Here is a 17,675-nt window from a genome sequence, read left to right on the forward strand (position 1 = left end):
CCTACTTGGCAAAACATTGTTCTTCAGTTCCAAAATCATGTTTGTCTAATTTAAATTGCCATATAAGGTAGGTTTGCAAATAAACATTATTCCACAAAACAAAGCTTAGATGAGAGCTTTTTAGATGGAGTACAGGAGAATCCTTGTTAGTTACTGCCAGGCAGCAACACTGAATGATCTGGACTACCAAAGAACAACACAGTATTCGGAGCAATGCCGAAACAAATATTKAATTCTCTTCTGCAAGACACTTGTGTAATGGCTTTTTTCATTTCCAGCTACTGCCCCCTTTTCTAGATAACAGGGTGGAGGCTTTCTGTTAAAAACTAAATTGGAACTAAAAAGATTTATTCACCTTTTTCATATTAACAATGTAAAGAAAAACAATATTTTGATATAATGCTATCTATTTTCACAGAAAACAGAAGATTGTAAGATACTTCATTTTCCCAATAAGATATTTGCAGAGTAAGTCGTGTTAAGAAATGTGATAATTCATCTGTAGCAGCTACTGTCAGAGGAAYTACACATTTTCAGGAGAAGGCAGTCTACTTCCATGTAAGATATATAGCATATAARAGTTATGTATACAGGAAGCATGTAACAGTACCCTATAAGCCTCKATTTTCATTGCACTTGATTTACTTATTTGAAAACAAAAGAAATTCATTGTTACTTCTGTGCCCATAACCTGCTCATCCTCAGCACACTGCTGTACTAACAACCAACACATGCACACAAACGCTGCTACTACTGCAGCTCTATTTAGGTTGCTGAACACTGAAAATTCTCCTCCAAGAGGCAAAGAACAACTTCCATTTTTCAGCTTCAATTTTCTGAAGAGCGCTGTTTTGGTAGAGAATTAGGACCTGGTCTAAAACCAAGTAAAACCAAAAGACAGTATTCCTCAGAAGTTATTTCTAAAACATACTTCTTGCACTTTTTTTTCATTTAAAGAAGTGATTTTCATGCTAGCTTAGCACAACATTTAAGCTAGCCTTAAAATAGTTCTTAAAATACAAGTAATGAAAACATTGCATGAAACCTTCCACGAATTAGGATATATTTTTTGATTTGTACCTTCTAAGAACATTGGAACGTTTTAGCATTAAGAAAACCATATTTGGTGACATCTAACTGCCAGGTTTCTCRAAGTTTCACAGATTATTCTATTAATAGCAGAAAAGGAAAAATATACAGTTTCACAGTTCTTTCAGGAACATGATGATTGAAACAAGTATGATCTAATTCTATAAAAACTGTTAGAAGCAGTGCAATCTGCTACTGCTTCGAATCCTAATCTAAGAAGAGGCACTCCTGAATAACTGTTCAGATGAAGTTTCAGATGTGCTAATAAAACATGGACAGAGAAAACCAAAAGCAAAGTAAGAATTAACAGGAAAAAAAAGAGTGAGCTTTATTCTCCTAAATACTTTTGACAATAAACAGCATAAAATGGTGAAATGAAGTATCGCACTACAGTAGTTGTACTTTAGGAATGACTTTACTTCTGTATTTCTAGAGCCTGTCACTCACTACAGGCATACAATTTTCAGTATTTAAATGTATCTTCTTAGAACTTTCAAGAATTTTTTATTYGTATTCTTAAAATTTTGTGAACAGAACACTGTAATCCAATTCACCAGGAATCCAAAGACAGGCCTTGAAGGCATGCAAATTTGCAATCCCCTTCTGAATTGTGCTAAATTTCAGCAGCAATGCATTCTATGGTTTAACTAMATAAAGCCTAAAAAAAACAGGAATTGCAGCAATTTTGAGCTTTCCCTTCCTCTTCCTTTTTCTAAAAACTTCTTYGCATCATGCCATTACAAACACAAATTAGTGATTGCCACTAACTAGTCACATAATTAAACCATGCCCTTATTAGTAATTCACCTTCAAGATAAACAGCCTCATGTTTTCAAAACACCCCTTTTTTAATATAATCTGTACATTTAGTCTCACAACCTGATTTAAATCAAATCAAATTCTGCCATGTTTTGTTCACTGAACACACGGTAGGTGTCTTTAACAGTGATGTAATATATGCTCCGTATTAACCTCTCCTTAGCCAGCTGCACACAACAGACAGCCCATTGCCTACACTTCTTTCTTCAAAAAGATGATTCTTTTAAGTCTATTTAACAGCCTTGAATGGTAACACACAAAACAAAAAGAACTGAGCTTGAGAGGTTACCTCCTCAAAAGACTGCTAACATTATCCCTGTCAAAATCAAAGACACAAAGAATGACTGAGATTGGAAGGGACCTCTGGATATCATCAGGGGTCCAATCCCACAATGTCACTAATAGCCACACATCCAGGACTGTRTCCAGACAGTTTCTGATTATCTGGAGACTTCAAAACTTACCTAGACCATGTGTGACAGGACTCAGCCATTCTTGTAAAAAAAAATTAATTCTTCATGTTCAGAAGGAACCCCCCATCTTTCAGTTTGTGCCCCTGCCTCTGGTCCTGACACCAAGCCCCACTGAAAGAAAGCCTAACTCTCTGCACCCTTCCCTCAGGTATTTATACTAATTAAGAAGATCCACCTCACCCTCCTCCAGCTGAAGAGCCCCAGCTCCCCCAGCCTTTTCTCATAAGAGAAATGCTGCAGACTCTTCAGCATCTTTGGTGGGCCTCTTCTTGGGCTGTCTCCAGTATGTCCSTATCTCTCCTGTACTGAAGCCCAGAAACAGACATAGGATTCCAGGTGTGGCCTCACTGGAGCTATGTAAGAGGGGAAATGATTACCTCCCTCACCCTCCTGGTAATACTTGGCCTAATGCATCCCAGGATGCCATYCCCCTTCTCTGCTGCAAGGACCCACTGCTGGCTCATGTTCAAGTCTGGTGTCCACCAGGATCCCCAGGTCCTTTTCCCTTCCAGGTGGGTGGCCCACAGCACAWACTGGTGCATGGGGTTGTTATTTCACAGTGAATTTCGCACTTCCCCTTGTTGAACTTCCTCAGATTCTTGGCAGCCCTTTCCTCCAGCCCTTTGAAGTCYCTCTGGATGTCACTGTAACCCTCTGGCATGTAAGTCGTTCCCCATCATTTTCTGTCATGAACAAACTTRTTGAGAGTACACTCTGCCCTAACATCTGGACCATTAATGAAGATGCTAAACAGAAAAACACTAGAATTGGCAAGTTCTCCATAAAAGGAAAGAAACTTCACTAGTATGGAAAATTGTACTAAACTGTTAAAACATTCAATATTTCCTGCCTGAAGCTACTACTGTGCTTTTCTAGCACCAATAATRTAACTATGCTTTAAGCTACCATTGTTATATTTCAGTAGCAGACAAAGTTTTACACATAATTTAACACCYCAGAGTTAAGCCTACAACCATCAATCCATTCTGATTATACAACTACAAAGAACATAACTATACCATTAACAGAAAATCTTCCCCAAGTGCTCAGTTCCTAAAGACAAGAGCCTGGTGCAAATTTCAGCTAGCTGCCAAGCTTCCCTTCTCAAAATGACAAAGACTTCTCTGACTCAAGGCACTTTTCCTCCTCAATTACTACCTTTTCTGTCTCCCCATTACAGCCTACTGGGATACTGGCATACAACTCATGTTAACAAAACCAGAGGTCCTTAGTGCCTTTCTAATGTTGGCTATCTCCTTTGAGAATGGAACACCACTGATTTGAAAAGAGGTCCATCAAAATGTATTCACATGCAGTACTTGTGTACATTGAGCTAGAATAGCATGTTTAGTGTAGCACTTAAAACTTAACATTGGTTCACCAAAAGAGAGTCAGCTCCAAACAGCTGTCACATTAATTCAAAAGAGATCTTCTGCTAAGAATGTGTATGTGTCAAGAYGGAACTCAAGAGAGCATGGGCATAAAGTACTCAGAGCAAGCAGTGTGAGTTTTTAGCTTCATCCTGTGCCATGATTACTTTCACTGCCTTTTAAGAATAAGGTGCAGGTACTGCAAGAYAAATAAATGTTTCCCTTAACATGAATTTAAGTCTACTAGTACATGCTGTCTTCAGAAGAAAGTCCTATTCACGGTTGTCCTAACTATCCTGTTTTCACAATACAAGACTGAATAACATTTAGTGATACCTTAAACTTGGTCTGGTATGCCTGTGTGAATTTCYGCCCTAACACCTCTGAAAGACTTAATACTATTCAAACCAGTGTCTAAACGAAGAAGAGTTAACTGGGGCAGACACTGAAGATAAAATAATTATAAATATCAGCAAATGTGAAAAGAACACTCCACCCCCAATCAATACTCAATAGCCAACTCATTCACACACAGCAATTCACTTTCTTTTGTTGAAGTGAACCACTTGAATATGCTGCAACCAGGTGCACTACATTTGAATTCCAAGCCAAGTGCAATTGCAAGAGTTCACTTACATATGGCCACCTAGAAGATTGCATCCTAACCTGAACTCTCATAGGCACTGTAGTCTACTCTGAGCCTGAACAGCTAAAATCGCCTTTATCTGTGACAGCTTGCCACACTCAGTAATATTCAGGCTGCTTGAAGGCCATTCAAAGTTAACAGATCATTCCTAACTACCCAATCATCTCCCATCCGTGTCTTGTCTCATCAGAGCAAGACATAGCACGAATATCACCAAGATAAAACTCACAACACTTAAAAGATTCTTCACCTTTTTAACAGAAACCAGAACCATAACACAAGATTAATTAAAAGAAACTATCACATTTGCACACTTCTCTGTCCAATCATTACTCAATGCCCATATCTCTCCGTCAGCATTTCAACCAACCAAATTAAGGTTAAAAGCATAATTATGCCTCTCCAGCACTGAACTGAGAATGCTAGTATTATTTTACATGTGGAAGACAAGCCAATATTAGGATGTTAATTTCAAACTGAATAGATACACAGTGGCTCAGGTGGCTTTCAGAGCACACACAAAGCAGACTAGTATCACCAAAAGACACATTTATTTCAGGATCCTAAACAGATGGATTAGTATAATCACTTAAGTAACAAATGAGGTTTGCATTGCATGCAGGTTTATAAGCTTAGGCCCTATTATCACCACTAGCAAAAAGCACAAATTGTAAAGGTCTTGTAATATTCAGAGAAATTTTCTGCATTAGTATTTGCATAATCTAATGCTTCTCTCAGTAAGTCACGATATTATTACTGAATAGTGCACACAAAGAATTTTAAATGAATAGGGTAGCAGGAAATTTTATGCAGCATCAACACTAAAAAGAACAAGAATGCTTCTAATACATTATTTACAGGTTTAAAGGGCACTTAGCTCTTCTGATATCTTTGATTAAATATGAAACAAGATTTCAAGTATGTTTTATGAAAATTAGTATTTACAATAAAGACAGTAATCTATTCCTCTTCTTACCTAGTCAACAGAAGGAAGTTTACTGATAATACTGTTAAAATACTAAATACTATCATCAAGTCCTGCATGCCTGTCCTGCATGTCTACCCCCCTGGCTGGGGTAGAGATAATTTTCCTCTTCAGAGCTGGTTCAGTGCTGTGTTTTGGATTTAGTATGAAATTATTCTGCTAACACACAGATGGTTTAGTTGTTCTTCAGTAGGGCTCACTCCTAGTCAAGAACTTTTCAGTTTCCCATGCTCTGCCAGCTGACAAGGAGCTGGGTGGGAGCAATAAACTGGCCAAAGGGATATTCTATACCACAAAACATCATGCCCAGTCTATAAACTAGGGGCAGTCGACTAGGAATTGCTGATTTGCTTCTGAAGAACATGCTGAACGTCAGTCAGCAGATGATAAGCACCTGTATTGTGAATCACTTTCTTCTCTTGGGTTTTATTCCTCCTTTTCCCTTCATTACTACCATTATTTTTATTAGCATTACTGCTATAATTCATATCATTATACTTTATTTTCTTTCARCTATTAACTGTTCCTATCTCAACACAGGATTTTTACTTTTCTGATTCTCCTGCTCACCAGGGTGGGTGGGAAGTGAGSAAGAAGCTGTGTAGTACTTATTCGTGTAGATGCTGKCTGGGTTTAAACAGGAACAACCCAGTACTCCTCAATTTTCCAAATGCAAGATTTACTACCTGAGCAGCTATCAATCTGGCCATTAGAACTGCTCCAAATATCAGTATTTAATGCTAAATTTTTTCATCATGTGAAGGATCAGAGAGTATTTAAATGATCCACCATGGCCACAGATAAACTGGAATTCCAGGAAGACACAGTGACTTCTATGCCAGTAACAGCTCCACAGTCTTTACAGTTTTTAATTTAAATTCTGCATCTGGGACAGGATAACTCTGAATGTGTGGAGAGACTGGAGAACAGGAGGCTGGAAAGCAGTACCACAGAAAGGCAGTCCTGGTCGATGGCAAGTTGACCATGAGCCAGCAGTGCCCTGGCAGCCAGGGGAGCCAACCCTGTCCTAGGGGGATCAGGCACAGCATCGGCAGCCGGACAAGGGAGGGGATTGTCCCGCTCTGCTCTGGGCTGGGGCAGCCTCACCTCGAGTGCTGGGGAAAGTTTGGCGCACCACAATGTAAAAAGGACATTGAGCCACTACAGAATGTCCAAAGAAGGGCCATGAGGATGGTGAACAGTCTGAAGGGGAAGCTGTGTGAGARTGGCTGAGGTCACTTGGTCTGCTCAGCCTGGAGAAGAGGAGACTGAGGGGAGACTTCACTGTGGCCTTCAACACAATCATAAGGGGAAGCAGAGGGGAAAGATACTGATCTCTTCTCTTTRGGGACAGTGAAGAGGACAGTGAYRGGACACAAGGGAATGGCCTGATGTGGTGYCAGGGGAGGTTTAGGATGGTTATCAGAAAAAGGTTTCTCACCCAAAGGGTGGCTGGGCACTAGAACAGGCTCCCCAGGACCAAGTGTGACAGAGTTTCAGCAGTGTTTAGACGATGCCCTCAGGCATGCTGTGTGATTCTTGGGGATGTGATGTGTAGGGGCAGGAGCTGGACTTTCCTCAGCTGTTCCCTGAGGGTCCTTTCTAATTCAGGATATTCTATGATCCTATGATTCACTACTAATAATGCAGARTACTGTCATTTTGAGGAACTAAAATTCTGAAAGGGTTTATACTGGTCTCCACCAAGTTTAAAATTAAATACAGAAACTTTCCTTAATAGCACTTTTCAGCTATCTGAAAAGCTATTTCTGCTAAATAGCTTTTCTAAATAGCTATTTCTGCTGTTTAGTAAAGCAGATTCTCTCATTTCAGTCTTCTGAGAGGRAGATTCACAACTGTGGACACTGAAATTCTAAGAGACCAGCTTATGAACTCCGTTCCCACATCTCTGTGGGCCCTGATGATATTCAGCCAGCAGTGTACTGAATGGGCCACCAGCCATTACAGCAGACCTCTCTCAATCATCTACCAAAGGCCTTGAGAGGCTGGGCAGGTCACTGCTGACTGGAAGCCTGCCAATGTTATTCCCGTTTACAAAAGCGAGAGGAAACAAGGAACTGGAGAATTATTTGTGTAACCTCAGATCCCAGAAAAATTATGGAGACACTAAGTGCTACTGGAAGGTGAAAGAATTGTTAAAGAACAATGCAATCATCTGTCACAGTCAAAACRGGTTCACAAAGTCCTGTTTARCCAACCTATCCTTTCATGAGGTCACTCGCCTACTGGATGAAGGGAAGGTAGTAGATGCAGTTCTGGTTTGACTAAAGCTGGTAACACTGTTCTTCACAGCATCCTTTTGACAAGTTGTCCAACAGTGGGAAGAGCAGGTTCGCAGTGCTCTGGGTGAAGAACCAGCTGGATGGCAGCACTCAAAGGGCTGTACTGAATGGGGCTACATCTGTCTGCCTAACAAGAGTTGAGTGCAGCATTAGCAAGTTGGCTGATGATTTAAACTGGGAGATGCTGTGGATCTCTTGAGGGTCACAAGGCCTCACAGAGGCGATCTAGGTTCACKGGAGCATTGGGCAGCCATTAATGGAGTAAACASTAACAAGTCCAAAWGCTGGATTGCACATCTGGGMTGCAATAACACCAGGCACTGGTGTGAAGTGGCAGAGGAGTGGCTGGACAGCTGCACACAGGGATGTGGGGCTGGCTGGGGCTGGGCTCAGTGTGGGTCAGCAGTGCCTGGGCAGCTCTGAGCACTGAGCCCGGCACAAGCAGCCCAGAGAGGAGATGATCCCACTGGGCTCAGCCTTGGGGCAGCCTCATTGTGTGCCCTGAAAGTGGGGAAGGATGTGAAGGTACTTAAATWTGTCTCAARGAGGGAAACAAAACAGGTGGGAGGGCTGGAAGCAACTTCCTGYGAGGAAAAGCTGAGGACTTTGGGCTTGTCCAGTTTGGAGAAAGGGAGGCTGAGGCGTGACCCCACTGCTCTCTGCAGCTTCCTGAGGARGGGAAGGGCACAGAGAGGTGCTGAGCTCTTCTCCCTGGTATCCAGGGACAGGACAGGTGGGAATGGTTCACAGCTCACAAGGAGAGCTTTAGACTGGCCAGCTGGAGGCACTTCTTTACAGACAGGGTGGTCAAGCACTGGAACAGGCTCCCACACAAAGTGGTCGATGCCCCTGTCTSTCAGTGTTCAAAGGCATTTGGACAGTGCCCTTAACGACGTGCTTGAACTCAGCCAGCCCTGAACTGGTCAGGCAGGTGGCTGGACAATGCCTGTATGTCCCTTCCAGCTGGAAGAATCTGTTCTATTCCTTGAAATGGAACAGGATATATTCAGACTCTCTTCCTCCTGAAGCAAGGTTTAGGCTTTTATTTTTTTTTTTTTTTGCATGTTTCCAGATGAAGACTTAACATATTTTATGATATTCATGCTTTCAGGTATCACAGGAAAAGGGTGTATGCTAAAAAGAATTGCACAGACTTTTTTTGCAACTAGCTGAACTAAGTGCTGAATCAATAAAATTCTGATTACTATCATAAAGGAGCACTAAGATCATCTAAAGTTGCAGACTACTCTTCTTCCAACATATCAGAATTTTTTGCAGCCATTCTGTCAAGAGAGAACCTTCAAAAACCAATATTGTTTTTATTATGAGAATTTCTATCTCTTGCTGTAAGACTACAGTGTCAGGACTTCTAAACTGTGTTGATGCAAAAAATTAAAGACTTCAACTGCAAGTGTGATTTGCTTTCCTAAAACTCTGAGMAACTTTTTAAAAATCCATAATTAGTTCATCAACAAGAAACACCTTTTGTTTTTTAAGATTTATGAGGCTCATCTATGTATTAAATATGTAGAAAAACATTTGGTTGTTTACTATTCCAAGAGTGATTTTTTAAATTCTGTGAACTGTCACTTYAAACACTGGAAACAAACTTAAAGGACTTGTTGTAATACTAAATCCTACCATTTTACCCTGCCACCATCATTTCTTTCTCAAATATACTGGAGTGGAATACATGATTTTTAACACTCTGTAAACACGTTAGTAAGGACCTACCAATGTCCTTACTGTTTCGTGAGAGTAAGCTCCCCTTCAGACATTTTAATGCCTCTTGTGTTTACAGCTCAAAATACTAAACTCCTTCTCTATGAAAGGACTGCTTAAACACTGATTGCTGTGTCTCTTCACTTACAGATGTGGTAAATACACAAACCATTTACAGGATGTTGAGTCTTTAACAGATAGGAAATAAAATAGTATCTTGAACTTATGATAGTGAAGCAAAGAGCTTTTGATCTGTTTTTCATTTTCTCAAGAACACATTGAGGATTGACCATGAAAACAACTATTAAATTTGAACRTTATTTCAATTATGTTTTTATAGAGCAATTCAAAAAGAAACTTCAAATGAGTTGTTCAGGATTTTAAACCTAAAGACCACCTYAGTCCCACAATAAAAGATGAATGCAAAAATTCATCTGCATTTCGAAACTGCATATAGATCTCAGTTTATTATTTTTTGAACTTTTATACTTAAGAAAAAGTCCTATATGAATTCCTATATATTAACTATAATTAYTATGTAAAATGCAAGCACATACACATACTGTGAGCACCCAAGGGAACTAGAAGATGAGCTAAGTTTCATCCTCTTTTAAACAGTAGAGTATTTAATGTACTTCATGTCCAAGTTCAGGGAAAAAAAATCAACAGAAAAAAAGACTTAGAGTTATTCTAACACMTCCACAAAAGTGTACATTCCTAAAACTAAATTGGGTATGTAATTTTTATCAGTTAGTAGCACATACCTGCACTTGTTTGTTAATATTCTCTGATATATATTTGCTTTATTCTTTCGGGTTTTTTTTCTCATTCACCACAATTTAGGCATCAAGGAAGGTCTTTATTACAGATTTATGGAATGAGCAACATCAGATTCAAAYGTGGACTTTAAGGTGCCACTCGAATACAAGCAAAAAATGTAAAGATGTTCCTGACTGCATTTTGCAAATTAAGTAATCTGATGTCAGAAAATGCGGTATAATCTATGCTACCAATTACTTTTTAACACTCTTGCCATAATTTAGATGAACAAAACTACAAAKATACAAAGACGTGTGGCAGGGTGTCTATACCATATCTGTATTGATGGATCTACCTAGACAGGTAAGACCCAGTGTGCATACTGTCTGCACAGTCACAGGAYCTCAAATTCCATTAGAATACTGTTCCTGGCCTTAGAAATCAGAATGAGACTTTTCTTTTACGGTACCTGTCCCTGAAAGTACCTACTGTACTTTCTTAAGACACATTAACCATAACATTACTTCAATTGGATTAAGTTCCCTGTGTTTTCCGGTGCTCCTTCTCTCCCTGATCCATCCAGCCTCCCTYAGGCTGGTTTCCAGCGTATTTTAGCAGGGATTCCGTGCTCCCACAATGACAGCCTTGGGGAGCAAGGCCTGCGTTCCCCGAAGCTGAGTTAGGAGACAGGCCTGGGGGCGGCACACCACGGAGGCTCGCCAGTGCTGYTGACTGACTGCAAGTGGCCATTTTAATCTAAGGGCCCGGGGAGCCGATGCTGTTACTGATCATCCTCCTCCTCATTCTCCGCCGTGCCCAGCCCCACCTCCCACCCCCAGGCATAAGAACACACACCCGCGGGCGCGCCGGGAGGGTCCGGGCACAACCCACGGCAGGGGCCAAGCGGCGGGAGTTGCCCGGGGTCCCGGCAGGGGAAAGGGGCCCCGGAGGGCTCCCGGGGGGTCGCAGCGGTSTTTACCTGTACTGGGCAGCAGCCCCGCTGTGGGTGAATCCAAAGTAGTTGCCGGTGGCCATTTTGGCATCTTCCCCCAGCCGGCTGGGCACTGCGGCGGCGGCGACCGAGGGGCGGCGGCGGCCGGGGCCATGACAGGAGGCCCGGCGAGAGGAGGCGGTGGGGGAAGAACGGGACACACAGAGGGACAAGGGAGAGAAAGAGCGCGGGAGCGCCGGGTCAGACTCGGCACCTCAGGACCGATCCCCGCCCGCCGCCCTCTCCCCAAGCACGGACACGCCGAGTACCGCTACTCACCATAGGTGAACGAAACTACCGGGCATATGGGAATCATGAGTCCGGCCTGGCAACGACGGCGGCGGGTGAACTCTCAACTCTCCCCCCCCTCCCTCCTCCTCCTCCTCCTCCTCCGCCCGCTCGCTCCCTTCCCCCACCCACCCACCGACGGCGACAACGGCGGAGTGCGGCCGGGCCCGCTCCGCCTGCGCAGGCGCGGGATGTGAGCGGGGGTCGCTGGGAGATGTAGTCCGGCCGCCGCAAATCTCCCGCCCGTGCAACGGGGAGTCACCTCCGTGGCGGGAGCTCGCGTGCGCAGGCGCGGGATGTGCGCGGGGGTCGTTGGGAGATGTAGTCCCGATAGCCGGCCATGGGGAGCCGCGCTCGGGACAGCTCTGGAATGTGTGTATATACACACATGCAGACATACATATGTATATGACACGTAGAATTCCGCCATAGTTCCTGTGTAGACATTGCGCGTGCAACACTGGTACAGCCTCACCCACACAAGGCCYATTCGTGTGACTTTTCCAGAAGCCAGCAGTCCGCCAGATCACTCCTGAAACGCGCCTGGGCAGCACATTGCGGCCAGTGCAGTGACCTCCCGATCAAAGGCACTGAATGAGGGTTCGTTCCCCGTGTCTCTGCCCCTCCTTCTGGCAACCCTCTGACCATCAGATATCCCCAAAAACTCTGAACAAAGCAAAACTTAAATGYTTAAATAGTTTCATCCCATTTATGTATTTTGTCTGTGCTACAGTGTGCATTATTCATAAACTAATCAAGATCCGTAAAACACTTCTGGATTAAGTAAAATGTATAATTTCAGAACTATTTATTTACTACAAGTCAACCCTACTCAAAACACACCTGGTTCGGATGTCCTCCCATCCTCCCATCCTCACAAAAGCAGGCAGTTCCCATATTGCACAGTAGCTGTGGTCGTGGGCAGTAAGACTGCAAAGATATTATTGTTCATAAAATGAGAAGAGGAAAGTACTTTCTCAAGGTAACATTATTGCAACTGCAAAAAAGTACAAYTGCTTCCAATGCCAAATATCCTTGCCAATTCACTGAACATAATTTCTTACTCATTATTATTAATTTTGCATAGGAACTGAATATTACTGTGCTTTCTGTTCATTCTTATCCTAAACAAGCACAACAGTAAAAGAAAAAGTGCATTTCTGTGAAGAAAGTGGCTATTGGGTGGATACTTAATTGCTACAGGTTATAAAAGAAAAGCCTTAATCCAAAATTCTRTATATTCTACAGCAACCTTCTACAGAAGAACGTAGAGGATATAACCTCTGCTATGAACACCTCAGGATATACAAATTATAAATAGAGATATGATTTAGATATTTATATCTTTTATTAAAAATTGTTCATAATTAGACCACTCGATCATGATGTTTGGACAAGAAGAAAACAGAAGTTTTCTTTGTTTCACTGTCTTTCAAGTTTTTTTTTTCAGTTATAAACCATCCAATATACTGATAAATAGACAATATTCAACACACATTTCATTAAAAATATAAGCATCTGTATACATACACAGACAYTTTTTCTATCACTGCATCACCAAAACTATGTTTTCAAAGTASGCAGGCCTGACACTGCTATTCATTTATGAGGTAAACTTCACAGAACGACCATCGCAGATTGGCTGTGGTTGGAAGGGACTTTAAAGATCATCTAATTCCAACTCCGCTGCCATGCACTCTTCACTTGTACAGGTTGCTCAGAGTMCCATCCAGCCTTGTCTGAATGCTGTCAGGGATGGTGCATCCACAACTTYCCTCAGCAGCCTTTGTSAGGGCCTCACCACCCTCATGGTAAAGAATTTCTTCCTAATACCTAATCTAAACCCACCCTCTGTCAGTTTGAAGCCATTCCCCATTGTCCTGTCACTMCATGTCCTCATAGAAAAAGTCTCTCTCCATTGTTACTGTAGTCTACCCTTGGATACTGGAAGACCCTGATCAACMAAAATCTTTCTCTTCTCCAGGYTTAACAAACCCAATTCTTTCATCCTTTCTTCGTAGAGTGCTCCATCTCTCTGATCAACTTGGTGACTCTCTTGTAGACTCTCTCCATTATATGGATATATATGTAGAGATATATATATATACATTATTAATATATAGAATCATTAATGTGTATTATATTGTCCCAAATAAACTTGGAATATTTACCATCTTTTCAGCTTTGTGGCCTTAAAAAAGCCCCAGAACCCCCCAAAGCTTTCTTACTCATAATGAAGATTTTTGACTTCGGTTTCATAACTTTACTTAATCCACGTAATTTCTAGTAGTTATAATTCARATATTACACCCTTTACATTGTGATTTCAGCCCTGCATATTTCTGAGCATAAGCTGCCATTTGGAAGCCAAATTCAGCTGCAGTTTCAGAAGAAGTTTCAGATTACTTTACTGGGTGAATTTTGCATTTTGAGTCTTCCTGAATATATCACTTAAAAAGGATTACAACATAGTTTATGAGAAGTCATACTTTCTCAGTGTGACAAAAGAAAAGAAAAAAAAGAATAAAAATCAAGGTTTACATTTTTCCTGGAAAAAATTTGCACTAGTAATACACAAGTCTTCCCCTCAGCAGTTTCCTAATAAGAACCTGTTGCTTCCTGGTGACTTTGTGAACTATTACATAACATCTATTTATGCTACTACTAGCTTGCAGGATCAGATTCTGCAGGACGGTCTATACTTAAAAAACCTCAGTGGATTATAAAACAAGATTCTATCTCCTTAAGACATGTATCAGATTGCTCCAAAATGAGAGAGTAATAAATTCAGATTCCATCCTTAAGGGCATTTTGACCTTTATTGACGTCTGTATATTTAACTGGAAGGAAAATACATGGAGAGATAAAGTACAAGTCCATGGCAGAAGGAGAAAGGCAGAAAAGCTTCAGTGAAACATGGAAAACATACTTYTAAAATAGGAAACAGAAAATTCTCTTTCCCTGATACTATCAAGATTACAGAAAAACAGCCAATAAGATGCAGAATGAAAACATTTGCCAGAACACAGATCTTTAATTCGGAATTAAATACAACAGATACTCTATCTGTTCAAAGTTCAAAGTGTCTAAAAATACCACAGACAAAAAKGGAAAGCAAGCTAGCACTCAGAAAAACACATTTTCGACCTCCATTTCAACTGTATGAGAAGAGATCTCCAAAATATGGTAAGAAGAAGAAAGTACCATAATAATACACACAGGGTCATCAATCTTATTATTTTACTTTACTCTTCCAAGATACATGTCTCTGCTGCTGCCACAGGACTGAAACACTGTGGTYGAAACACAGTGGAGAAAACGAAATGTTTTTAAATCTCAAGATTTGCCAAGTRAGATTAGGTAAGGTTTCTTGAAGGCAACCTTCCAGTTTACGTAAAATCGGGCTCTGAGCCAGCCTTTGCGTGCCCACCAGAGGGCAGAGCCACGCAGCAGAAGGTTAAAGCTTTCCAACACAGCACAGACGATATTAACAAAGAAGCTCTTTYATTTCCTGAAAAGGTAATTTAATACTTAGTGCTCTCTTTGTAAATGCTCTAGTTAGAACAAGATTTACAATCAGCATATGRAGTCCAATGCTATCTTATCACCTGGAAATGATTTCAGATAGCTAGAAAGACAAGACATCACCAGCCTAACAACTTTCTTATTTTAAAGTGAAATTACGTTTTTTTTAAGCTGTAAAGACAAAGACCTCATATTTTGGAATTGTTAAATAAAAAGGTATTACTTTTAACAACAGGGTTTAGACATTGCACAGTGACTAGAACAACAGACATATTAAAACATATAAAGCAATTTATTAAACCACAGATGGAAGTTATTAGTTTTTAGGTTACAATATAAAAAAAACCCCACTTCCAAAGATAATAGAAAGTTATGCAAATWCTCATGCAAACTCAAATTACACAATGCACATGAGAAACAAACCACTTCCAGAATCAAAAATACTGCGTGGTAGCATCTCTTATTCTTTCTTTCCTGACACTTTAATAAAACTACTGTCCATATTATAATATTACCTTTCACAGCAGATTTCTTCTTCCACTTTTTAAACTGAGCACAGTACACCAAAGCTTTAAAGGCTGTCCCTCTTTGGGTTTGCCCCAAAATGCTTTTCCTGYTAGCTCTACTATTTCTAACCAGAGGAGTCATCCATTACAGTTAGTAATTGCTATGTAATCAGAAGCACGAGTGCATATTTTTCAGCATTCCCATTCAAATCTGCATGCTAAAATTTGTTACTGAAGAAAAAAATAATGCTTTGACATTCTTCTCTGCCAAAGACATGTGGGATATGAAATGAGGCAATCAAGCAGTAACTAGAAGAATTTAAGCCCTTTTAAGGCAGCTACAGAAGGAAAGTGTCTGATGAAGGAACAAACCCATTACAAAAATCTATTTTAAGAGCTCAGAAAGTGAACTATACCCCTYGGGGGGATAGATGACTCACTCAGAAGGTAACAGCAGAGATTTACCTTGGAAAAATTATGGCTCCTTTCCCACTGTTCTAAAGCCAGCATTTTTTCTTAGTAGCTTCTTTSTTCTTTCCTAATCATAATAAAATATAGTGAGGGTAATTCACCAAAAGCTCAAACAAGTGCTACACTCAATGACCAGAATATTTCTAAAAGAAAATTATCATTACTGAAAAGCAGAACATGAAATCCCCAGTTGTAGCAAACCTTCCCTTCYCCTCACTGACCTGTTATTTAGGAATTCAGTTGTAAAAATAAACTTGGTGCTTGCTTTGGAGGTGGGTGAAATTAACTCATTAAGAGCCAGTAGAAGATGTTTGTTTTAGTCAGTTTGATTTAYGTCAAGGCTAAAAGACTTCATTAAAAATGCAGAAAGAATTGTTGGTGATTTGATTAAAACCTGAATATTCTTTTTGTACTGGRTATTGACCTGTAAGAAAGCAAGGCATACAGGGATTACAAACATCCCAACTCTCATGCTTCTAAAATAAAAAAGTTAGTGAAAGTTGGTTGAAAAGAGTAATTATATTTTTTTACTGATGATTATTCCATGTTTGGAGATGATCTTGTGTGGAACAGGGTTTTTTTTTTTTTTTTTGTTGTTGAAGATAAGCATTAAGTATTACAGTATCATCAGTTCACCTTCCGCAAATACATGGCTTGACAAACCTGGTGTTTGTGCAGTGGTGATAATTGCCTGCATGCAGATATACTGTGMCTTGACTCCKCTATAAACAACCATATTTTTATCTTCCAGAGGTCAGATATAAGAATTGTATATTTGAATATTTGAGGGCTCTAAGGACCTTACGGATCCCCCCAAAAACCTCTTTGCCCACCTCTTTTAAGTACTTTTTCAGAAACACTGTTTAAGACTTGCAGCTGCTCATGCTGAATTTGGGGACTTATCCCCTCTTGTAACATGTTTGCTTTTCTGATCCGTATTAACTAACAGAGATCTTTGCAATTTTAAAAAAGCCAAAGTCTTTTTATTTTAAACACTTTATTAATAGGTGTTCGTTACTGAAAATAGGGAGGCTGATCAGACAATACCTCATTCTGCCTGCACCAACTGTATCTGGAAGCTAAGATTGGGATAACAGTCCAATTCCTATTTCTTATAGTTTGCTTGCACTTTTTACAAAAAGCTTGCACCCACGTGGTAGCAAAAGCATAAATCTAGAGTTACTAAGAATGAGGACTAAACAGAACTGGTACTGGGTGTCTAAAGGATTGTCACTGCTCGTAGTGCGACTACAAGATCCATTGCTRCAAACAGTGACCAGCAAATAATAACAAGCTGTGTTAGTTTTGTGTGAATTATGACTGTATTTCAATGCCAGTAACTCTCGACACAAACTGAAAAGCTCAAACTGTTAACACAGAAGACACAACATGAAGCCACTTTGCGCTCTGACAGCATGCCTGGCCTGTTGCAGTCTGCAAAGGTTGCTCAAAGTCTCCTCTCACAAAACTGAGGGCAGAGAGACCTTTCCTCACCTCCCTTCCATTCTGGCATGTCTCAGAAACAGAACTCGTTTAGACGAACTAAGCGCTGTCAAGTTCTCCTCAGGAGGATGCTTGGGATGCATCACGGTTTGAACAAGCTATAGAAGAAAGCAACGTTTTCAATATGTTTCCAAGTTCTTTATTTGYTTGGACAGTTTTTTAAAAAGGTCGGTGTTTAAAAGAGGTGCTGAGACTGCTTTAGCGTTCCATCCCCGGTGCTTCAGC

General features: G+C 40.6%; 1 protein-coding gene across 2 annotated transcripts in view; it reads right to left on the bottom strand.

Annotated features, from left to right (window-relative positions):
- The window catches only part of ZFR (zinc finger RNA binding protein), a 46,889-nt gene extending 35,366 nt beyond the window's left edge, over positions 1-11,523 (bottom strand). For both annotated transcript variants that reach the window (XM_057380155.1, XM_057380154.1), the window contains exons 1-2: positions 11,437-11,523; positions 11,146-11,230 (exon numbers count right to left, since the gene is read on the bottom strand). In XM_057380155.1, coding sequence (XP_057236138.1) covers positions 11,146-11,230; positions 11,437-11,473 — 122 coding nt within the window. In that variant the 5' untranslated portion in view covers positions 11,474-11,523. The remainder of the gene's footprint in view (positions 1-11,145; positions 11,231-11,436) is intronic.
- Between the last annotated feature and the right edge of the window lie 6,152 nt (positions 11,524-17,675).

Source organism: Malurus melanocephalus, unplaced genomic scaffold, assembly GCF_030028575.1.
Source record: "Malurus melanocephalus ecotype Western Australia unplaced genomic scaffold, MMel_1.1 scaffold_438, whole genome shotgun sequence".
In the NCBI taxonomy this organism is placed as follows: Eukaryota; Metazoa; Chordata; class Aves; order Passeriformes; family Maluridae; genus Malurus; species Malurus melanocephalus.